The sequence below is a fragment of the Zootoca vivipara genome, chromosome 2 (assembly GCF_963506605.1).
Source record: "Zootoca vivipara chromosome 2, rZooViv1.1, whole genome shotgun sequence".
Taxonomy (NCBI): Eukaryota; Metazoa; Chordata; class Lepidosauria; order Squamata; family Lacertidae; genus Zootoca; species Zootoca vivipara.
Window position 1 is genome coordinate 2056427 of NC_083277.1, and position 23458 is coordinate 2079884.

General features: G+C 46.6%; 2 protein-coding genes across 3 annotated transcripts in view; one reads left to right on the top strand and one right to left on the bottom strand.

Annotated features, from left to right (window-relative positions):
* LOC118080149 (vomeronasal type-2 receptor 26-like) lies at window positions 1-9720 on the top strand. Its single transcript, XM_035105079.2, has 6 exons — window positions 1-218; window positions 2003-2297; window positions 2578-3399; window positions 4615-4842; window positions 6235-6361; window positions 8822-9720. Exons 1-6 carry the CDS (start codon window positions 1-3, stop codon window positions 9718-9720), a joined length of 2589 nt encoding a protein of 862 aa, XP_034960970.2.
* The window catches only part of LOC132591201 (oocyte zinc finger protein XlCOF6-like), a 19357-nt gene continuing 5480 nt past the window's right edge, over window positions 9582-23458 (bottom strand). The window contains exons 1-2 of one of the 2 annotated variants that reach the window (XM_060268529.1): window positions 22904-22965; window positions 9582-15551 (exon numbers count right to left, since the gene is read on the bottom strand). In XM_060268529.1, the coding sequence (XP_060124512.1) occupies window positions 13045-15438 (2394 nt within the window). In that variant the 5' untranslated portion in view covers window positions 15439-15551; window positions 22904-22965 and the 3' untranslated portion in view covers window positions 9582-13044. Of the gene's footprint in view, window positions 15552-22903; window positions 22966-23458 lie in introns of those variants that run through there. The other variant, XM_060268533.1, reaches the window with a different exon arrangement.

Consider the following 23458-nt stretch of genomic DNA (forward strand, 5'->3'; position numbering starts at 1 on the left):
ATGGTACCCTTGCTGGTTCTGCTGGTTCTGCTATTGATACCCCACGGAGTCTGTGGGAACCTGAAGGCAAAATGCCCCTTGAACCTGGTCATAGAAAAAGAAGCGTGGAGTTACTTCCGGCCCGGAGACTTCCTCATTAGCGGGATCATATCGCCACAATATCCTTATAAGCAAAACTTGTACAACTTTTCTCAGCTCCCGCTAACCAGCTTTGACCGGTAAGTCGTTATATGCAGATGGAAGTTATACTTCTCCAGTTTACAACAGAAATTGTCCATGTATCAAGGCTGAGGACCACCCAAATGTCACTGGGCTATCATCCCTGACCATTGGCCATGATGACTGGGGGCTTATGGGAGTTTGAGGGGTTCCCAAGATATCTGTCCCATTCTCTTTTTAAAATATTTTTTATTTGATTTTTTAAAAATATAAACATATAACAAAAACCATTCAAAATCCATATATCGAGATTACTCTGAATCTCCTGACTTCCCCCCATCCCTTCCATGGGTCCTAATAATAATAATTACAACTGCATATCAATACCTGTCCAAATTTTTACCCTTTCAAATTATTCATACTTTTGTTACTTTACAAGTGTGATTAAAATCCGGCTAATGTTTTAACCTGCTTACAATGCTCTCGTAAATAAATTATAAACCTTTCCCATGATTTCTGAGCTCCCCAGTTAATTTTGGCATTTGCCACTCTTCTCTGGTCGGAGGATACCTGTCTTATTTTCTAGTTCCCTTTGTCATCCCTGGGAAGAGATTCTAGCTGCTATGATGCAGTGTTGCCTGTTGAAGAATGTAAGTAAACCTGCTCAGCAAAATGATGCATTGAAGCGAGGGTGTCACCCAAGTCATGCCATTTCCTACGGGCAAACAGATGCCAGAACTTCTATGGGTGTGTGCCTGTGCCTGTGTGAGTGCACATAGGTTTCTTCCTGGTACAGCAGCTCAGGCACAAATCCTTCCTAGGTTTCCATCCTGCCTCCTGAGACCTTTTGCTTTTGTGTCGTGTCTTTTTTTGGCGATAAGCCTGAGGATAGGGGCCCTCGTAACAGTGACATTTTAAACCTGCTCTGGGAGACATGTTTGGCGGAAGAGCAGGATAAAAAGCTTTTGATGAAATGAATAATATTTTAAAAACAAAAAAAAGCAAGCCAGGAAGTCATAGGACCTCCTCATTACCAGTGTCCAATCTCCAAAATTTGAGAAACAACTATTCAGTTTTTTGAACTACAACTACAACAACCCACTAGGCTTCATTCGTAAGTAAAGATGTATTGATGGTTTTGGTGCTTCCTAATTACCAGGGATGGGACCCAGGTGGCACTGTGGGTTAAACCACAGAGTCTAGGGCTTGCTGATCAGAAGGTCAGCGGTTTGAATCCCTGCAACGGGGTGAGCTCCCGTTGCTCGGTCCCAGCTCCTGCCCACCTAGCAGTTTGAAAGCACATCAAAGTGCAAGTAGATAAATAGGGACCGCTCCGGTGGGAAGGTAAATGGCGTTTCCGTGCGCTGCTCTGGTTCGCCAGAAGCAGCTTTGTCATGCTGGCCACATGACCCGGAAGCTGTCTGTGGACAAACACCAGCTCCCTCAGCCTATAGAGCGAGATGAGCGCCGCAACCCCAGAGTCGGACATGACTGGACCTGATGGTCAGGGGCCCCTTTACCTTTACCTTTAATTACCAGTGATATTCTGTTTTTGACCCTTGTGTTGCCTTTTGAAGAATCATTGAACCCTGAAGCAACTCCTAACCTAAGTAGGATCACATACAAGGGGATAACTGTGGGGTTCCTGAGTTATTTCCACCAAAGTAAAAACTTTTATTGTTAAGTGGTAAATGGGTTTTCATCTTGCAACAAGGATATGATTTTTCTCAGTCCTCACTGTAGAAGTACAGGCCATTATGCGGGGAATCAAAACAACTTTATAGTAGCTGAATGGTGAATAGCAGTTTCACATTTTTTAAAAAAAAGTCTTTCTTTATTGCAGTTTGTCAGGTAGGATGTACTGGCACATCTTGTCCTTCTTGTTCACCATCCAGGAGATCAACGGTGACCCTGGGCTCTTACCCAACATCACCCTGGGCTACAACCTCTATGAGAGCTTATTCAATGCAAGGATAACTTCTGATGCCATGCTAGACCTGCTTTCGGGTGGGGAAAGCAACATCCCAAACTATACCTGTGGAAAAGGGAATCATAACCTGTTGGCTGTTCTTGAAGGGGCCAATTCTGTGATTTCCAAACACATTTCAACCATGTCAAGCATCTACAAAGTACCACAGGTATGAAGGGGAAGGGGCAGCATGGAGGGACAGAGTAGAAATTCAGAGGCACTTTCTCTCCAGGGAGATCAAGGCAGGGCATCCAAAAGTAAGTTAAAACGCTGCAGATTGGATCCAAGGCTCTTTCTCCAGAACTCAGTCTCTGCCCACCTGGCATCCCAACCCCTTGATGTTTCAGACCAGCACCAGTTTGTCCAATATTAATCATTTCAGGTTAATAAAAGTCTGGTTCTTATCCTGAGACCAAAGCGAAGCACGGATCTCTTCCTTTCCTCACTAGATCAGTTATGGTTTTAATGCTCAGGCTACGGATGACAAATCCCAGTTCCCTTTTGTCTACCGGTTGCTCCCCAAAGGGGATACCCAGTACCGGGGGATTGTCAAGCTGCTCCTGCATTTTGGATGGACGTGGGTTGGCCTCTTTGCGCCAGACAACGAGAATGGAGAGAGGTTCATGAATGCCCTGACATCTCTGATGATCCACCATGGAATCTGTGTTGCCTTCACAAAAAGACTAACAGAAGGTACTCCCTATGAAGGGTTCGTATCCGGGGTACCCACTGCCGTATGGAGACAAGTCACTGTGCTTGTTTACTATGAAAACACTCGCATGGGATGGGTGCCAATCATCACACTACAAAAAAAGATTGAGGAACAAGTTGGAGCAAGGGTCTGGATCACAACAGGTTTTCAGGACATCAACGTGGTATTGCATGGCAAAGGTTTTCGGTACACCCACGGTTCTTTCTCCTTTATATTTAAGACCCCAAAAAGGACCACACACGACTACTATGCACCATATTCCTATCTTCTTCATCAGTTTTGGGATGAGGCATATCGTTGTTCGTATTCAAAGCACGCCTTGTCCGTGAAAGGTCAGATAAGATGCACAGAGGAGGAGGAGGAGCAGCAGCAGCAGCAGCAGCAGACTCTGCCCAGAGAGGAGCTGGAGAGAGCCCTGTCCCAAGACAGCTACATCATTTACTTCCATGTCCAAGCCATGGCGCACGCTTTACATGCTGCATGTTCATCAAGATCAAAACGGATGCTGATGGCGGATGGGGGAGACAGGTTGGGACATCAAAGGCTGCAGCCATGGCAGGTATTCCCTTTCCCTCTTTGCAAAATGCAATGCACTTTACAAGCCATAGAATCTAACACTAGTGTTTCCAGCATTGGCACTTGGGATAATGAAGGGCACTAACTTTCTTACTGTATATAAAGATATGCTTCTGTTTCTGTGAGTAGCTGCCAGGTGCTGGTGAATGGCTAAAAGCCTAAAAATTGAAGCATGGTACCAAAGGGTCTGGTCAGTAGCACTAGCAGAAAAACTAACATGCCAAATCCACACAGCCAAGGGAAGGGAATGCCTCTCTTCCTTTCCACAGCACAACAACTGCTTATATCTTTCATGAGACAGGACGAACAGACAAGGGCTCCCACACAGCCTCATGGTGGCCTTTATGTATGCTGTTTGCACAATGTGACAATGCATTTTAGCTTTCATTCATGATACTTTGAATGCTCTAGTTGGTGAGCAATGCAAGGGCAGTCAAGGTGTTTGTAGCAGTTCTTCTTTATGATTAAATTGCAAAAGGAAACAAAAACATTTTCTGACATTTGGTAGTGAGGGGAAGGAAATGTCCATTTGTAAGGGAAATGCAATTGGTGAGGCATCTGGTGGAGGCCTTCCAACTTCCTGTGGTTCCTCCTTGGTGCTCTGAGAGAGATCCAGCCATTTTAGCTGAAGTTGTCTCTGCTGAGTCTCAGCAAGCAGCTAGAACATAAAAAAGGTAAAGGACCCCTGGACAGTTAAGTCCAGTCAAAGGCGATTATGGGGTTACGGCGCTCATCTCACTTTCAGACCATTTGTCCACAGACAGCTTTCCAGGTCATGTGGCCAGCAGGACTAAACTGCTTCTGGCGCAACAGAACACCGTGACGGAAACCAGAGCGCAGAGAAATGCTGTTTACCTTCCCACCTATTTATCTACTTGCACTGGCATGCTTCTGAACTGCTAGGTTGATAGGAGCTGGGACAGAGCAATGGGAGCTCACCCTGTCCCGGGGATTCGAACTGCCGACCTTCTGATTGGCAAGGCCAAGAGGCTCAGTGGTTTAGACCACAGCGACACCCACGTCCCATAGAACATAGATGCAGCAGGCACATAGGCCTTCTAGTCACACAAGTCTGTCAGGGCATATACACTAGCTGAGTTTTACACTTGCCAAACTTCATGGGAGCTCAAAGGGAGCAGGGCTGAGAGGTCTAATACGGTATGCTTTCTATATCCTGGTGTTTTCCTTGTCATTCCAGCTTCACCCTTTCTTGAGAGCAATCCGGTTTTCTAATACCTCAATAGATGAACTGTATTTGAATGAGAATGGGGAGCTGCCCGGCAGTTATGATATTGTGAACTGGGTGATGTTTCCCAACAAGTCTCGTGCCAGAGTGAAAGTTGGGAGTATAGAGAGAGAGACATCCACTGACATAAAGTTCAAGATTAACCCCAAAGCTATTGTGTGGCCCCAACGGTTTAACAAGGTAAAGGTAAAGGGACCCCTGACCATTAGGTCCAGTCGCGCACGACTCTGGGGTTGCAGCGCTCATCTTGCTTTATCGGCCGAGGGAGCTGGCGTACAGCTTCCGGGTCATGTGGCCAGCATGACTAAGCCGCTTCTGGCGAACCAGAGCAGCGCACGGAAATGCCGTTTACCTTCCCGCTGGAAGGTATTTATCTACTTGCACTTTGACGTGCTTTCAAACTGCTAGGTTGGCGAGAGCAGGGACCGAGCAACGGGAGCTCTCCCTGTCATGGGGATTCGAACCGCCGACCTTCTGATCGGCGGCACCTGTTAAGATGTAGAAAATTGTTGAAGACTGCAAATGGGACTTGATTGCAAACTTTTAAACACTTACCAGGGAGCAAGACTTACAGAATAGTGTGCAACATGGGAGCAGCATCAAAGGGGTCTCATGTTCATACATCGAGCTTCTTATCCATGAAAGGGGCATGGATGAACCACATTCCATTTTGGAATGTGGAAATTCAGAGTTGACAGCAACAGCAGTTAGCCATTGGCCCCAGCACCTCAGACGGTTCCCTCACCAGCCTGGCTCAGCTCTGCTCCCTTGACCACCCTCCTTTTCAGGACCCTGGAGAGCACCTTCAGCAACTGAGCAGGCAGTGGCACCGCTTTTGAACAGGAACAGTGTCTGGTTTCCATTCTCAGTGGCTGTCCACCATGTTAAATTACCCATTATGTAACCCCCCGCCCTACAGAACTATGAAATGTTAGTCCGCCACTTAAATAAGGGGTAAAATACATGATAAGAATCAACCCACAAAAGTGCATCCCATTGAGATAGCTGTTCATCACCCAAGTTTTGTTTTGTAGTTGCTGTTATTCTTGGCTTTGGATTTTGTGCTTTTTGTCCTGTATCCTGAGCCTAGTAGGAGCTCCTCCACACTTTTGCTAGGCAAAGGTCTGAGAGTTTTTTCATTTCAAAACCCATTGTTTACTGCTGAATCATAACAAACGCCAGTCGGGTTTTCTGAGAATTGACTTCACTCTGATTACCAGCGGTAAACAGCACTTTTTCTCAGAGAAAGGGGTGGGGCAAATGAAAAGCTTCTCAGACCCAGGCCTAGGAGGAAGGGGACAAGCAGAAGAAAACACAGGAGAAGTGGAAGTGTGGATGAGCCCTAAGACATAGAAAAGAGGAATAATAAATGTAGACGCAAACAAACAAACACACCAAAATAGCATGCATCAAAAGAAAATGGCCTTGGGGTTCAGTGGCGCTCAGTGGGGATTGCCTTAGAGTTCAGCAGGATTCAGTACCAGGGTCCTTTCCAAACTCTAGGAACCAATTCTAGATACAGTATACACCTAACACTTTCCCCTTACTGCACCTTCTTGTATTACCAATTAGGCTGTGCCTCCCTCCAGGTGTACTGAAAGCTGTCACCCTGGATATGCCAAGGCGGTTCAGGAAGGAAAACAAGTTTGCTGCTATGCTTGTTCCCCATGTGCAGAAGGGACCATCTCCACTAGAAAAGGTGAGTGACTCCTTATCAAGGGCAGATGGCAGAGATTGATTCAGAGACAAACTCTGGGAGGGACTGGGAGCTATTTCAGCATCAGCATCAATTTATTATATGCATTCCATCTAACTGGGTTGCCCCAGCCATTCTGGGTCACTGAATAGGGTTCTTGCTTCGGCTTTTGTTTTTTAAACACCTCCCACAAAACAAAATACTTTACCTGTGAAAGCCCAAGGTTAAGAGATGTGTCTTCAGCATGCAGAGAAAGATGTACAATGAAGACTATGGTTACCAGCTTTTTTTCAAGGAATCCGGGGACACTTGTTAAAAATTTTTTTAATGCTTTATTATTTTAGGAAAGGGTAGCCCAGAATTCTTTACCTTTTTTTAGGGGGGGGCGCCAAAGCTGTCAGGCGAGCACCTTGACACAATAATAACAATAACAATAACAATAATAATAATTTATTATTTATACCCCGCCCATCTGGCCAGGTTTCCCCAGCCACTCTGGGCGGCTTCCAACAGAAACATTAAAATACACTAATTTGTTAAACATTAAAAGCCTCCCTAAACAGGGCTGCCTTCAGATGTCTTCTAAAAATCTGGTAGCTGTTTTCCTTTTTGACATCTGATGGGAGGGCGTTCCACAGGGCAGGCACCACCACCGAGAAGGCCCTCTGCCTGGTTCCCTGCAGCTTGGCTTCTCGCAATGAGGGAACCGCCAGAAGGCCATTGGAGCTGGACCTCAGTGTCCGGGCAGAACGATGGGGGTGGAGACGCTCCTTCAGGTATACTGGACCAAGGCCGTTTAGGGCTTTAAAGGTCAGCACCAACACTTTGAACTGTGCTCGGAAATGTCCTGGGAGCCAATGTACATCTTTCAAGTCCGGTGTTATGTGGTCTCGGCGGCCGCTCCCAGTCACTAGTCTAGCTGCCGCATTCTGGATTAGTTGTAGTTTCCGGGTCACCTTCAAAGGTAGCCCCACGTAGAGCGCATTGCAGTAGTCCAAGCGGGAGATAACTAGAGCATGCACCACTCTGGCGAGACAGTCTGCAGGCAGGTAGGGTCTCAGCCTGCGTACCAGGTGGAACTGATAGACAGCTGCCCTGGACACAGAATTGACCTGTGCCTCCATGGACAGCTGTGAGTCCAAAATGACTCCCAGGCTGCGCATCTGGTCCTTCAGGGGCACAGTTACCCCATTCAGGACCAGGGAGTCCTCCACACCTGCCCGCCTCCTGTCCCCCACAAACAGTACTTCTGTCTTGTCAGGATTCAACCTCAATCTGTTAGCCGCCATCCATCCTGCAACCGCCTCCAGGCACTCACACAAGACCTTCACTGCCTTCACTGGTTCTGATTTGAAAGAGAGGTAGAGCTGGGTATCGTCCGCATACTGATGAACACCCAGCCCAAACCCCCTGATGAGCTCTCCCAGTGGCTGCATGTAGATGTTAAAAAGCATGGGGGAGAGGACAGAACCCTGAGGCACCCCACAAGTGAGAGCCCAGGGGTCCGAACACTCATCCCCCACCACCACTTTCTGAACACGGCCCAGGAGGAAGGAGCGGAACCACAAGGCAGGCAGAGAAGCCCATCTACAAACACACTGACGCCCCCCAAAAAGAGGTTGGGGGGAGGAGAGAGATCGAGTAAAGGCTCACGCTGGTCTTGGGAAAACACGCATTAAAACACACACACACAAGGCACCAGCTTCCCATAACCGGGAGACCGCCGGAGGGCGAGTGCAGTCTCTATGGAGATTTAACTGGCGGTGGTGGTGTCTCATTACCAGACGTGGACGGACAGTGGACTCGGACACAGCCCTCCTCACAAGAGAGGCTGCTGGTGCCGGAGGAGGGAGGGAGGGAGGCTCAGCCTCCCGAGAACGTTCCAACCCCCGTGCCCCGCTCCTTGCTCCCGGCAGGAAGGCAGCGCAGCACCGTTGGGGACAAGGGGCGCCACAGCGCCATCCTCGCCCCCTTGTTAAACTCACCATCTCCACAGTGGTAGTTTTCTATGCTTCTCCTCCTCTTCTTCACCGCCTCAGAGCCTCGCTTGCCCCCCCCTCACGTGTGCAGAGCCCACAGCAGAAGAGCACCACGGGCTCTTCTGCTGCGGGCGGCTTTGCGCGAGTTCGGGGCAAGCGTTGATCGAGGAAGTGAGCCAGAAGGAAGCTCTCTGGCTCGCAACTAGTTTAAATAGCTCCCCCCCCCCAAGCCAGCAGATTGGCTGGCTGGAACTTTGACTTGGCTGGGACCTCTGATGCTGCTTGCTGCCATGGCGCTCGCCATGTTGCCTCACCAGAAGTCCCCAGGCAAAAATCCGGGGACATCAATTAAAATCTGGGGACATTCCAGGGACAGATTTTGTCCGGGGACAGATTGGTGAATCCGGGGACGCCTGGTAACCCTAATGAAGACTCCAGATGCACCTCTGGAAAGAGGTCACAGTTTCAGTTTTCTCTTCCTCAGATGCCAGCCACTGCACCAAATGTCTGGAAGATGAACATCCAAACAAAGACCAAGATCAATGTGTTCCCAAGATTATCACCTTCTTGTCCTATGAAGGGTATTTGGGGATCATCCTGACTACCTTTACCCTACTCTTCTCCTCAACCACAGGCTTTGTGTTGGCAATCTTCATTAAATACAAAGAAACTCCCATAGTCAAAGCCAACAATCGGGACCTCTCCTACATCCTCCTCATCTCCCTCCTTCTCTCCTTTTTGTCCTCCTTCCTCTTCATTGGACGGCCAAGGAAAGTGACCTGCCTTTTGCGACAAACAGCCTTCTGCACCATCTTCTCAGTTGCTGTCTCTTCTGTCTTGGCAAAAACCATCACTGTGGTGCTGGCCTTCCTGGCCACCAAGCCAGAGAATAGGGTGAGGAAATGGCTGGGGAAGAGTTTGGCCCACTCCATTGTCATTTCCTGTTCCACTGTCCAAGTTCTCATTTGTACCATTTGGTTGGGCATCTCACCCCCGTTCCCAGACTCTGACATGAGCTCCCAGCCTGGAGAGATCATCCTGAAGTGCAACGAAGGCTCTGTGGCCATGTTTTACATTGCCCTCAGCTACATGGGCTTTCTGGCTGCCATCTGCTTCACGGTGGCTTTCCTGGCTAGGAAGCTGCCTGGGGCCTTCAATGAAGCCAAGCTGATCACCTTCAGCATGCTGGTCTTCTGCAGTGTTTGGGTGTCCTTTGTTCCCACCTACCTGAGCACAAAGGGAAAATACATGGTAGCCGTGCAGGTCTTCTCTATCTTGGCCTCCAGTGCTGGGCTCCTGGGCTGCATCTTCATTCCCAAATGCTACCTTATTATACTAAGACCTGATCTGAACAAGAAGGAGCACCTGACAGCAAAATACTAAACTAATTATATATAGAGAGAGTCTCTGTGAAATCATTTGTCCTTCCATTTGTCTGTATTCAAGGTATTGTCAATCATTTTCAATAGATGATGCTGAGTTTTCATTCTATGCTCCAATTAATATAGAAAGGACAACAACAACAAAAATTGCTGGCATATTGATAATTTTATATTACGAAATGAAAATGTCACACAGGATCTGACATCTATATTAAGAAAATATCAATAATTCTGTAGAGTTGATAAACATTCTATATGGGAGACTTCAAAGGCAATAATGAGAGGTCAAATAGTTCAAAAGCTTCATATTTGAAAGAAGAAGAAAAAACATCAAGGGAGAAAGCACTGAATGATGAGGTTGAAATTGAAAAATTATAAATTGTTAAAAACCTAAAACTACCTGCTCTTAAAAAAAATTATAGAAAACCAGAGCTACTTAGATAGCAATCTCTTAATATTTGCTCAGAAAGATAGAAAAAGCTAAGGTTGTAAGTGTTTATTTGAAAAAGGGAACAAAGCTGGCAAATTGTTAGCACATTTTTACACAAACACACACTTATACATTTTCAACAATTAAAGATCAAAGAGGATAACAAGATCTGATGGGATCACAAATGAATTGATTTTTTAAAATAAGAAATCATATACATCTGATTATCACAAAAAGATGCTATTGAAGCCTTTTTATATCTAAAAATAATAAAAAATACAATGTCTAACCCAATCTGGTTCTGATAAGCTCCAATCTGCTATAACGCTCCCCAAAACTCTGCAGAATGGTTAATGTGTTAAAATACAATGAAGCCCCCAGACTGGATAATTTCACAGCCAAGTAATATTAAAAATTATTGAATGAATTAAGAGTAATCTTTGAAAGTGACATTTAATAAAATTATGCTAAGTCCCGTTTTTCCTAAAACATGGCAAATGGCTAGAAATTGATCACATATTTAAAAAAGATGAAGTCCAGTCATACTGTCCTACAGCATTGCTGAATCAGGACTTTGCTTCACAATTCTAGCAAATAGATTAAATATAGTAATACATAAATATATAGCAGAAGATCAAACTGGATTTATTATGGGACATAACCTCTCTTGAAACATATGTAAGGTTCTACATTTCATTCATGTTACCAATAAAGTGAAACAACTATACAGTATTTGTTGTTGTTGTTTAGTCGTTTAGTCGTGTCTGACTCTTCGTGACCCCATGGACCATAGCACGCCAGGCACTCCTGTCTTCCACTGCCTCCCGCAGTTTGGTAAGACTCATGTTCGTAGCTTCGAGAACACTGTCCAACCATCTTGTCCTCTGTCGTCCCCTTCTCCTAGTGCCCTCAATCTTTCCCAACATCAGGGTCTTTCCCAAGGATTCTTCTCTTCTCATGAGGTGGCCAAAGTATTGGAGCCTGATGAGAAGAGAAGAATCCTTGGAAAAGACCCTGATGTTGGGAACGATTGAGGGCACTATACAGTATAGCATATTATTTTTTTGATGCGGAGAAAGCCTTTGATTGTTTAGAATGGGGCTTTTTATAGCCTTTATTGGATTATATAGTGCAGGGTTGGCCAGCTCCCAAGAGACTGCGATCTATTCACAGAGTTTAAAACTGGGGGTGATCTACCCCTTTTTTGGGGTTCGGGTCAAAGTTGTTGAGGTTTTTTCCAGGAGGAGGTGAAATGTTGAGCTTTTTTAAGGGGAGCCACAGTTGTTCAGCTTCTTTGGGGGAACCAATGATCTACCAGTGATCTACTGCAGACGTTCAGTGATCTACTGTTGGACATGACATGCCTGATATAGGGGATCTATGACATGGATCAAGTTAATACATTTCAATCCTAAACAAAATCTGAAGGGCAGCATGTTGGTGACTCCTGTTCTAAAAATGCTGAAGGCCAGGTCAAACCCAGCTTTCCCTTAAGAATATGACACTCCCTCCACTGTTTGAGGCAGGAAGACTCTGAGTGCCAGTTGTTGGGTATCACATGTAGGGAAAGGGCTGAGACACTGACCCCTTCCTTGTGGCCTTCCCTTTGAGGTAACTGGTTGTGCATTTTGAGAAGAAGATGCTGGAGTTTCAGGGCCCTTCACCTGATCCAGTTTCAGGGCTCTTCTGATGTCAATCATGTTCAGCCAAACTCAACTTTCTCCCTCCTTGCACCTTGTCAGTCTCTTGAGTCAACATGTTTTTCTCCTGCTCTGCACCTGCTCCTAGAGGAGACCTTTCTTCCGCTTACAATTATCAGAACCACAGAGATCTGTTCTTATCCCCCATGAACACCCTTCAAATGTTGCCTTTGGGAACAATAACACAAACATCAAAATCAAGAGCAGCAGCAGGTTATTTACTCCACCATGCCTGAAAAGTTTGATATATAAAATCTATTTTGTGCCAGAGTCCTTGCTCTAGGGGAGGTGAAAGGGTGCAGGAGATAAGTCCACGTAAAGTTTAATCAGTTCATAGAAAGCTGCCTTCCAGCTTAGTACTATCTACTGACTGTAAGCTCTCCAGGTAGAGGACATCCTCAGCCCTACCTGGAGCAGACAGCAGAGGTTGAACCCGGCACCTTCTGGCTGGAAAAGAAATGCTCTACCACTGAGCTATGGCCCTTCCTCTTTGGCTCGCTGGACTAGTCTCAGCAACCTCTGCCCAGCAAGAGTTTAGGTTTCTTCTGATTAGCTGGTTATGGAGTTAAGAGAAACAGTCCGAAGGGAATTGTAGCAGGCAGATTCAGAATGATAACACTGCTCCTGTTGCTACCTCTTGTAACCTGTGGGATGGAGCAAAAGGCAAAATGCCCCCTGAATTGGATCAAGCATACAAATTATGCTGTGAATTTTTACAGGCCAGGAGGCCATCTCCTTAGTGGTGTCATATCTTCAAGATTCATTGGAGATCAATTTCCCTCCACCTTTGACAGGAGCCCATTTATCTGGGTTGATCCATGAGTAATGTATTGATGTGTTTCTGCTTTTATATATATATATATACATGTCTAGACAATGTTACATACAAACAACAGAAACTCACATACGCTGCATACATTTAAGAATGATTTCCTGTTGTTGATGTGAAATAAAGTGTCAACTCAGAGAAACACGTTCTACACTCTAAATGGTTCCACCCCATGGAAGTCAGTAGATGTTTTGGAAAAGCATTCCATAATAACCACAGCAGATCCCACACTATTTCTATTTAAACCATTTCTCTTATTTGAGTTAATTGATGGCTTGTAGAGTTTCCAGCCTTATAACTCTTACCCCTCAGAGTCTTTTGATGGTTTCTAAGACTTCCACTACAACCGAACCTCTATAGACTTCCCTAGCACTTATATGGCTTCTCCCCTGTATGAGTTTGTTGATGAATTCTAAGCTTTCCACTGTGACTGAAGCTCTTTCCACACTCCATGCATTTAAATGGTTTCTCCCCCGTGTGAGTCCGCTGATGTTTTCTAAGGTCTCCACTGTTACTGAAGCTCTTTCCACACTCCATGCATTTATATGGCTTCTCCCCCGTGTGAGTCCGCTGATGTTTTCTAAGGTCTCCACTGTTACTGAAGCTCTTTCCACACTCCATGCATTTAAATGGTTTCTCTCCTGTGTGAGTCCGTTGATGAATTCTAAGGTGCCCACTGTGACTGAAGCTCTTTCCGCACTCCATGCATTTAAATGGTTTCTCCCCCGTGTGAGTCCGTTGATGTTTTCTAAGGTCTCCACTGTTACTGAAGCTCTTTCCACACTCCATGCATTTAAATGGTTTCTCTCCTGTGTGAGTCCGTTGATGAATTCTAAGGTGCCCACTGTGACTGAAGCTCTTTCCACACTCCATGCATTTAAATGGTTTCTCCCCCGTGTGAGTCCGTTGATGTTTTCTAAGGTTTCCACTGTGAGTGAAGCTCTTTCCGCACTCCAGGCATTGAAATGGTTTCTCCCCTGTGTGAGTCCGTTGATGAATTCTAAGGTATCCACTCTGACTGAAGCTCTTTCCACACTCCATGCATTTAAATGGTTTCTCCCCTGTGTGAGTCAGTTTATGAATTCTAAGGTGCCCACTGTGACTGAAGCTCCTTCCACACTCCATACATTCAAATGGTTTTTCCCCTGTGTGAGTTTGATTATGTAAATTAAGGCTGTCACTTCTACTGAAGCTCTTTCCACATTCCTTACATTTAAATGGTTTCTCTCCTGTGTGGATACGTTGATGTTTTCTAAGGTTTTCACTCTGACTGAAGCTCTTTCCACACTCCATGCATTTAAATGGTTTCTCCCCCATGTGACTCCGTTGATGAATTCTAAGGTATCCACTCTGACTGAAGCTCTTTCCACACTCCATGCATTTAAATGGTTTCTCCCCCGTGTGACTCCGTTGATGAATTCTAAGGTATCCACTGTGACAGAAGCTCTTTCCACACTCCATGCATTTAAATGGTTTCTCTCCTGTGTGAATCCGTTGATGGTTTCTAAGGTGTCCACCCTGACTGAAGCTCTTTGCACACTCCATGCATTTAAATGGTTTCTCTCCTGTATGACTCCGTTGATGAATTCTAAGCTGTCCACTGTCAGTGAAGCTCTTTCCGCACTCCATGCATTTAAATGGTTTCTCCCCCGTGTGACTCCGTTGATGAATTCTAAGGTCTCCACTCTGACTGAAGCTCTTTCCACACTCCATGCATTTAAATCGTTTCTCTCCTGTGTGAGACCGTTGATGTTTTCTAAGGTATCCACTGTGACAGAAGCGCTTTCCACACTCCATACATTCAAATGGTTTTCCCCCTGTGTGAGTTTGATTATGTAAATTAAGGCTGTCACTTCTACTGAAGCTCTTCCCACACTCCATGCATTTAAATGGTTTCTCTCCTGTGTGAGTCCGCTGATGACTTCTAAGCTTTTCACTCCTACTGAAGCACTTTGCACATAGCATGCATTTAAATGGTTTCTCTCCTGTATGACTCCGTTGATGAATTCTAAGTGTTCCACTGTGACTAAAGCTCTTTCCACACTCCATGCATTTAAATGGCTTCTCCCCCATGTGAGTCCATTGATGTGTTCTAAGGTTTCCACTAGTAGTGAAGCTCTTTCCACACTCCATGCATTTAAATGGCTTCTCCCCCATGTGAGTCCGTTGATGAATTCTACGGAGCCCACTGTGACTGAATCTCTTTCCACACTCCATACATTTAAATGGTTTCTCCCCCGTGTGAGTCCGTTGATGAATTCTAAGGTGCCAACTGCGACTGAATCTCTTTCCACACTCCATGCATTTAAATGGTTTCTCTCCTGTGTGACTCCGTTGATGAATTTTAAGCTGTCCACTGACAGTGAAGCTCTTTCCGCACTCCATGCATTTATATGGTTTCTCTCCTGTGTGAGTCCGTTGATGAATTCTAAGTGTTCTACCCCAAGTGAAGCTCTTTCCACATTCCATGCATTTAAATGGTTTCTCTCCTGTGTGAATACGTTGATGTTTTCTAAGGTCTCCACTCTGACTGAAGCTCTTTCCACACTCCATGCATTTAAACGGTTTATCTCCTATGTGAGTCCGTTGATGAATTCTAAGTGTTCCACTCTGACTGAAGCTCTTTCCACACTCCATGCATTTAAATGATTTCTCCCCCTTGTGAGTCAATTGATGCTTTTTCAGTGTTCCGCTGTCATTGAAGCTCTTTCCACACTCCATACTTTCAAATTGTTTCTCCTTTCTCTTTCCACACTCCATGCATTTAAATGGCTTCTTCGTTATTCATATTGAACATGGCCCCACAGAATTCTGACTGCCTTCTTCATTGTCTGGTTTGGAGGGCGAAGTGGGGAGGAAATCCTATTTGTTTTCTACGAAGAGAAGAAAGGAATATTACAGACATCAATCAGCACCTGCTCTTATTTTAACATCTCATACATTCTCTCCTGTCCCCCATATGTTCCACATTTTTGGAAAATGGAAATGAACTATTGTGAAATAATGGTGATGCATCATCAACCTTTTATAACCCTTAATCATCATTAATGAAGCAGCAATATCTCAGAATATGGTTGAACTGTGGTCTTTACTTTTTAAATAAAGAGGTTTCTCACAGGAAAGGGAGCTGCTCTGAACTTCCGGTTGACTGCGCCATCTTCTCCAGTCAGAGGTCCGTTCAGCGGAGCGGACCTCGGTGCTTAAGAGGTGGGGGGAAGCACTCCAGTACAGGGGACCCCCCAAAAAACCCCAAAACGAGCGTTTTGGGGGCTGAATGTCCAGTAGGCGCCATTTACGGGCTCCCTCCTCCCCGGTTCGGCTCTGTTTTGAGCCCCCGAGAGTGAAGAGGTAGAGCTGCGGCGCACGGACAAAGACCGCTAACTGCAAAGACCACTAACCTTATATTCCCCTCTGAAGCAGGGTAAAGGGGGAAGAGCCTTTTGTTAATAAAAAATCCCTGCAAAAATTTGTAACTGGCTTGAGGAAAAGCCTCGCTTTGCCCCGAAATCAGCACCCCAGGAGAAGCAGCGAGACACCATTATGATGTCATAAAGGATTGGAATGTGTTTATTATCAATAGGAGGTGAACTGTTGCAAGAAAGAAATAATCACGTTTGACAGCTGTCATTAAAATTGCAATCGTTCTTTTACTGGATGGTTATAAAAACTCTTTAGTTTTGAAAGGAACTTGTATGGAAACGTTCTTTTCAGCCAATTTGGTTCTATGAAACTGACTCCATTATCCTTCGTTCTCAAATCTCGGCTTTGCCCTTGAAGCTGGAAAGAATGTCAACATCCGGAGCAGCACCTGGGTTTCAACAGACAGTGCTAAAAAAAGTTATGGGAGTTTACATGTGTGGTGCACTGGCTCAGTTTACAGATGGAAAGGAATAATAAAATATTGGAATAATAATAATAATAATTTATTTACTTATAACAAGCCCATCTGGCTGCGTTTCCCCTGCCACTCTGGGCGGCTTCCAACAGAAAAATAAAACAGAATAATCTATTAAACATTAAAAGCCTCCCTGAACAGGGCTGCCTTCAGATGTCTTCTAAAAGTCTGGTAGTTGTTTTCCTCTTCGACATCTGTTGGGAGGGCGTTCCACAGGGCAGGCGCCACCACCGAGAAGGCCCTCTGCCTAGTTCCCTGCAACTTGGCTTATTGCAACGAGAAAGGAATAATAAAATATTGGAGGACAAGGAAGATGGATTGGAACTACAAGAAATTACAGTGGAGAAAAGAAAAAAATGAAGAATTTGTTCCAGGGGACAAGGTGAAAGATTTTAAAGGGAAAAAAGAAGGAAGGCTCCAAGCTGGAGAGAAAACTCTACAAAGTAGTATCATGGAACTTTCTTAACCCAGCAACGGAAGAACAAGAACCATTATTGGGACTTAAGGAAAATGACTAATGACTGGCAAGGGAGAGTCTTTATGGTATCAGTAGGGCAGAGGGAGGGGAGGACAGAATTTTGGGCTAAAAACAGAGGTAAGAATGGGAGTAGGATGAAGGGGAAAAAGGAAATTGTGGTTTTATAGGATTGGATAAAAATGGTTTTGAATTTGGGCTATATTATGGAACTTGCTGTATCGATTGAGGAAGACGAGACCGGGGGGAGGGGGGGGGAAGAGGCTGAAGTTCAAGGAGAAAATGTAGATGATATATGTGAAATTAAAAGGAATGATTAATTGTAGGATCTTTTATTTATGTTTTCTTCCTTGGAGGAGATTTAGGCTAGGGAGGGAAACTATGATAATGTAATGTGTGAATTGAGAAATATGTTTAGCATAGTTAAATAGCAATTGTAGGGAATTAGATAGTTGAGCGGATTTCTGCTTCTGTTCCTCTTTCCGCCCTGGAGCCTCTTGGTGGCAGGGGGAGGCTCTGGGGGGAGGGGGGTGGTAGGGAGAAGCTTAACTTTAAAAAAGGACCACCTCCAACTGTCCATTCATCCTGGGACCTTCTTGTGGCAGGAGGAGGCCCGGGGATGGGGGGATAGGAGGAGGTGGATAAAAAGTGAAAAAGAAATAAGAGGGGAAAGTTTTAGAAATATGATTAGTTTGAAATAATGTTTTGTCTCTAGGATAAGGGTTGAAGTTTTGATATATGAAAACTGCAAAGGATAAAAACAATTTTGAAAATGAAAATCAGAAGGGTGGGATTTGAGGAAGTCCACAAAACAATGTGAAGTAAAAATGAGGGCAAAAATATTGATACCGTATTTTTCGCTCCATAGGACACACTTTTGTCCTCCTCAAGAGTAAGGGGAAATCTCTGTGCGTCTTATGGAGCGAAGGTGTGGTCCCTGGAGCCAAATTGCCCAGGGGCGAAAAGCACATTGTGCTTTTTTAAAAAAAGAAAAATGAAGGGGGTGTTAAAGGAAGCTGCTCAGCAGCTGATCGGCAAGATCAGGAGAGAGATTAGGCGGGCCGAAGCCATGAGGCTGTTTCCTTGCCCTCTTCTTCGGGCGGCAGTCGCTCCCTCTCCTTCTCCTGCGGAGGGCTGGTAAAGGCGAGCATGGCTGTGGCCCTGGTGTTGCTCGCCGCCGCCACCCCAATACTAAGCAACGCCCCCTCCCACTGCCACACTGCGCTCACTCCCCCCACCTGCCTGAGACTGCCCAGCCCTTTCCTTCCCGACCTCAGCCTGGAACGCTGAGGGTGGAAAGCCGGCAGGAGAGGGGAGGGGGTCGAGAGGGCTGCTTTGTGCCTGCCTGCCTGCCTGGCACACTTTGTCCCCTCAGCTCTGCCTCAGAAGCGCTCTCTGGAACATTTAAAAGTAACCCAGTTTCCCAGTGAAAACACCCGGGAGCCTTCTGGCGAGGCTGTTTAGCCAAGCCAGCTCTCCGCAATAATAGGAGGTGGGGGAGAGAGCGAGGCAAGGTGGCGACATTATTTTGCAAGAGGAACTAATGGGTTTTTAAAGGACAAGTGAGCTAATCCGGGGACAGAAGAAGAAAGTGGTAGAAGCAGAAGCAGCAGGCAGGAGGGAGGGGCGGGACTCGCTTCCCTTCACAACATGATGATTTTGGGGTCCTGTGATGGTCGAGGGAGGAAAGAGAAAAGATAGCAGCACCTGTGCAAATCCTCGGAATCCTAGCCCAGAAGGTGGGAGGTCAAAGCGAGAAAGAGAAGAAAAGCTCTTGAGCAGCTTTTTAAACTTGTGGCAAATTAACAGAAACAAAAAACAAACCTCCTGCAATGAACAGCAAACAAGAAACCGTTTTAAAATCCTCCCCAGGTGAAACAGCAGTCCCTTTGAGCTGCAGGGCAGTTAAAATGAGCCCACAGGGACCGATTGCAAACAAACACAATGGGGGTGTTGAGTAAGGTTAAAGGCTGGCAGCACAGGGAAAGACAACACGTGGACCGAACGCCCGTGCTGTTTTTATTCCCTTCAGCTGTCGGCTCCTAAAAGGAGCCACAGTAATTCGACAACAGCAGCGAGGTGCTTGTGGCTTAAGGGGGGATTGGATCCACACAACAAGAGGGACAATTGGAACCACACACCCCAACCCTGCACGCACCAAGCTGACGCCTCCCCAGGGACAAAAAATATAGGAACAGAGGCTTGGGTATCGGAGGATTGCGAGCTGCTTGTCTTAGCCACGGGCAGGGAATCCCCCGAGAGAGGAAGAGGCTCACAAGCAGCAGCGGCATTATGGGCATGTGGGGAACCGGGACACAAAGAGTTTAAGGGGATCCAACGCAGGGGAGGAGAGAGGGTTAACTGAACATTTGCATGTAGATTTCCCATTCTCTCAACTTCTCTAGCTTTATTTGTTCAGTAATAAAATCCCTTTTCCTGTATCAGATCTGTGAGTTCTTATGTAAACAAATTGGGGTGGCCAGTTGGTGGGTGTACAGAGAAAGTTACAAAGACTAAACAACAACACATACTGTGGGAGACAGAAGTTTAAAAAGTGGAATGAAGGGATACAGTGTCCAATAATCAAGACAAAAATGCATACAGTTTATAACCCAATCGCAACAAGTTTTCCTTGAGGTTCAGAGTTTTATTTATTTTCAGATCAATACGTTTGTATCCCCTTTCAGGCAAGATCTGACATCTCACTTTACCCTCTTGTTCTATCAGTTGCTAATGAGAGCATTAGGAGTTCTATTGGCTGTTTAAAGAGGTGTGCGGACGTTCCATTTGGCTGAGGTGGCTCTGCAAAGTTACTACAAGGAATTGAAAAAGGAAAGGGGGGCGGGGCTGTAGCTTTGATAGGCACATTAATGTTTCCAAAAGTGGTGGTGTCCCCCTCTGCCCCTCCTCCCACTTCTCTGTGAACCAAGCAGAGAGCGAGAGAGAGCTGCTTACAGGGATCCTGTCCTCTACAGGGATCTCCTCCTGCTGCTCTGAAGTTCCAGCGTCACAGCATCACCCACAAATGTGAGTCCTCCCTCCCTCCCCCCCCCTCTTCCAACTTTAATAAAATATTGGAGCGGGCAGGTAAGCCCCGCCGCACATGCCCTCAACATGGGGGGTGACTTTCTCAAATACGGTATTTAATTGGCGGGGAGGGTGAAGGCACCTAGGCCTCTAGGAGTTGGCTGCTATGCCTAGGACAATTCAAGGAAGCAAAATGATGTATATGCTATAATATATGTAATATCACTATATTTTCCTGCAGAAAACCTCCCCTATTCTGATAAGGATGATAAAGCAGAAAAGACTAGCGTATAAGATTCCTTTTAAACGTGTTAAAATATTATGCTGATATATGGTACCGGTTGTTTATTAAATAGTTTAGTACCACATTTGATTCAGAATATTCCCCCCCCCTGTTTTCCTCCTCTAAAAACTAAGCGCGTCCTATGGAGCAAAAAATACTGTATGTTTGTCTGTATTTTGTTAAATGTTTCTGTTATGTATTTGTTTAGTTTCTGTCTTTATTGTATTATGTCTTATTATAAAAGGAATAAAAAAATTTGGGGGGAGGAAGGGAGCTGCTCTATGTCCATGAACCTGTCCACTATTGATCAGGTTCCTAAGGTCACCATGAAGTTATTCATACTCTGCAGTATAATCCTCCACCCTTTGGGCCATATTTTGTCCCCTTTGACCTCTAGATCTTTATTAATCACCTGCACACTCCCCTTTGACCTCAGGAGGTGCATATTGACCATTTTGGGAGAACCATACATTCATACCTCGGTTTACAACCACCTCCGTTTGCGAACGGCGCAGACCCATCTGGAATGGATTAATTCACTTTCCATTACTTTCAATGGGAAAGTTCACTTCAGGTTAAGTACGCTTCAGGTTAAGTACAGACTTCCAGAACCAATTACACTCATACTTCGGGTTAAGTACGCACAGATGTGAGAACTGATATAGTGGGAATAATGGAAACCTGGTGGAATTGAGAGGAGTGGGGCACAGGTATCTCTGGGTAGGAACCCTTTAGGGATGCGGGTGGCACTGTGGGATAAACCACAGAGCCTAGGGCTTGCGGATCAGAAGGTCGGCGGTTCAAATCCCTGCAATGGGGTTATCTCCCGTTGCTCGGTCCCAGCTCCTGCCAAATGAGCGCTGCAACCCCAGAGTCGGTCACAACTGGACCGAATGGTCAGGGGTCACTTTACCTTTACTTTTACCTTTAGGAACCCTTTAGATGTTTCTCCACAGAGACACAGGCATGTGGGTGAGACGTTAGTTGACAAGACAAAAGCCTCAAAGGATGGAAATAATAAAGTGGGCTTCCTCCCTTTCCTCTTTCTCCCAATGGTTAGACTCACTATAACAGCCCCCAGCACCCCATGCAGGAGCTGACCTGGGACTTATGGCAGGGCAAGGACTGAGCTTCAAGGGAGGAGAGGGTGGGTGGATCAGGCCTCCTGTTCAGGGATCTCTCCCTGATCTCTCCCAAGGAGATTCCTGGGCAGGAGGGAGAAGTCAAGGCAGGCAGCCCCCAAATCTCTCTCTCTTTCACCAAGATGGCTTTGATTCCTCACCCAGGGATGCTTCCCTCCCTCCCTCAACCCCCTAACTTCCTCTGCCCTCCTCCCTCCGCCCCTGAGGGTCCCCTTTGCCCAGAGCCCTCCCTGGCAGGCTCACCATTCGTGCCAAATTGCTCCCAAGCACTCCCACCTCTCCATCCAGAGGGGCCTCGCCAGATGAGCAAGGAGGGGGAGAGGAGGGAGAGCAGGGGGGGGGGTCTCTATCCAGCCCTATCTCGCCTCCATTAACCCTTCCATGGACTCCCTCTCTAGACCAGGCATGTCCAAAGTGCGTTTGGGGGACCTAATCTATCTGCATACTCTCTCTGCGTTCTAAAAAAGGTCTACAACTTTGGGGTAAAATCGTAAAAAAAGGTCAACAACTTTGGTCGGCCCTCATGCATGTTCACTTCATTAAATCTGGCCCTCTTTGAAAAAAGTTCAGGCACCCCTGCTCTAGATAAAAGGGACCCACCAAGCCTTGCCTTGGTACCCGGGCAGAGCCAGGAGCGCCCCAGGGATTCCTGCCAGGGGGAACCCAGAACATGCAGAGGGGCGCGGAATTGAGGCCTCAGTTTGGGGATGGGGGTCCTCGTGGGGCTTCCCATTTCTATTCCCTCAAAGGCGCCTGGGGGTGGGCAGGGGAGCTGAGCATCTCTTGACAGCTGAGCATCTTGCAATGCAAACCCTGCCGGTGCTCCCTCTGCAGAAAGGCCCCCCCTGCACCCCCACCCCGCTGCAATTCCCATAGTAAAAGGCAGGAAGGCGGATTTCTTTTTGGGGGTGGGGCTTGCAATGCGAACCCTGCGAAAGGAGGGTCCCCATCTGCAGCAGGATTGCATGGATCGGGGCCTCTGCAGATAGCGCCCAGGAAGGAGTTGTTCTTGGGTGGGGGTCTCTGTCCCTTTCTCTCCTCGCCCATCGCCCCCTTCCCCCCCCTGCAGCTCTACCTCTTTGTCCTCTCTGCTCCCCCTCCCTTGCTCGCTATTCTACTCCTATTTCCCTTCCCGCCGCAATCTAAAGGGCTGGGGGCTCTCCAAGAATGCGCCCCCTCTGGGGGAGGGGCTCCTTTATCCCAGCAGGGCCCAAATCAGCCCCTCCTCCGCTCGACTCCCCCGCACTCCCTTACTCCCTCTCATCCGCCCCTCGCCCAAAAGTCTGCCCTCCCGAGTCCCTTCCCAGCTGCCCTGTTTGCAGATTCAGGTGGAGGAAAAACGCATCCTTCTCCCCCTCCCCACAACCTCAAATCTCCCCCCACCCCCCCAAAATTTTTTGCACCTTTTTTCTTCCTCCTCTGCAGAGCTGCTCCTCTTCTGGGAATGTGAATGGCGTCCCCTCCCCCTCCCCCCTTGGCTCCCCCCTCCAATCTTTCCTGCCTCTCTAGGAAGTGGAGCTCACTGACCCTTGGGGGGAGGAATGAGTGACGCCTCCCTCCCAGAAGACACAAATTCTCCTCCTTCCAAACAAGCTCTAAATATCCTTTTTCTTTCCTGATAATCTCCCAGGTTCGATCCCCGGAGGCGGCAGGGAAAGAGACCCCCCCCCCCAACCTCCGAAAAAGTCATCCGGGGCACGAAGGTTACATTCCCCCTTCATCTCTTTTAAACCCTTGCCGGGAGGGGGGACATGGGGATCCGGTCATTTCCACACCCATTTCCCAACGTGGCGTAGGGTGTCCCCGTTACAACAGCCCTGCAAAGTAGACTGGACTTGTTATGCGCGTTTGAGGCTTGGAATAGGAATTTACGACAACCCTAAATGGTGTTATCCCTTGACATTATAACATACAGAACCATAGCATCACAGAATCTGAGAACTGGAAGGGCCTGGAGA

What these genes read in the sequence shown, in the direction of transcription:
- LOC118080149 (XM_035105079.2), top strand. Translation starts at nt 1, where the DNA reads ATGGTACCCTTGCTGGTTCTGCTGGTTCTGCTATTGATACCCCACGGA. An exon ending in AAAGGCTGCAGCCATGGCAG is followed by an intron (nt 3,400 to 4,614) that starts GTATTCCCTTTC and finishes TTGTCATTCCAG; the next exon opens with CTTCACCCTTTCTTGAGAGC. An exon ending in GGCCCCAACGGTTTAACAAG is followed by an intron (nt 4,843 to 6,234) that starts GTAAAGGTAAAG and finishes ATTACCAATTAG; the next exon opens with GCTGTGCCTCCCTCCAGGTG.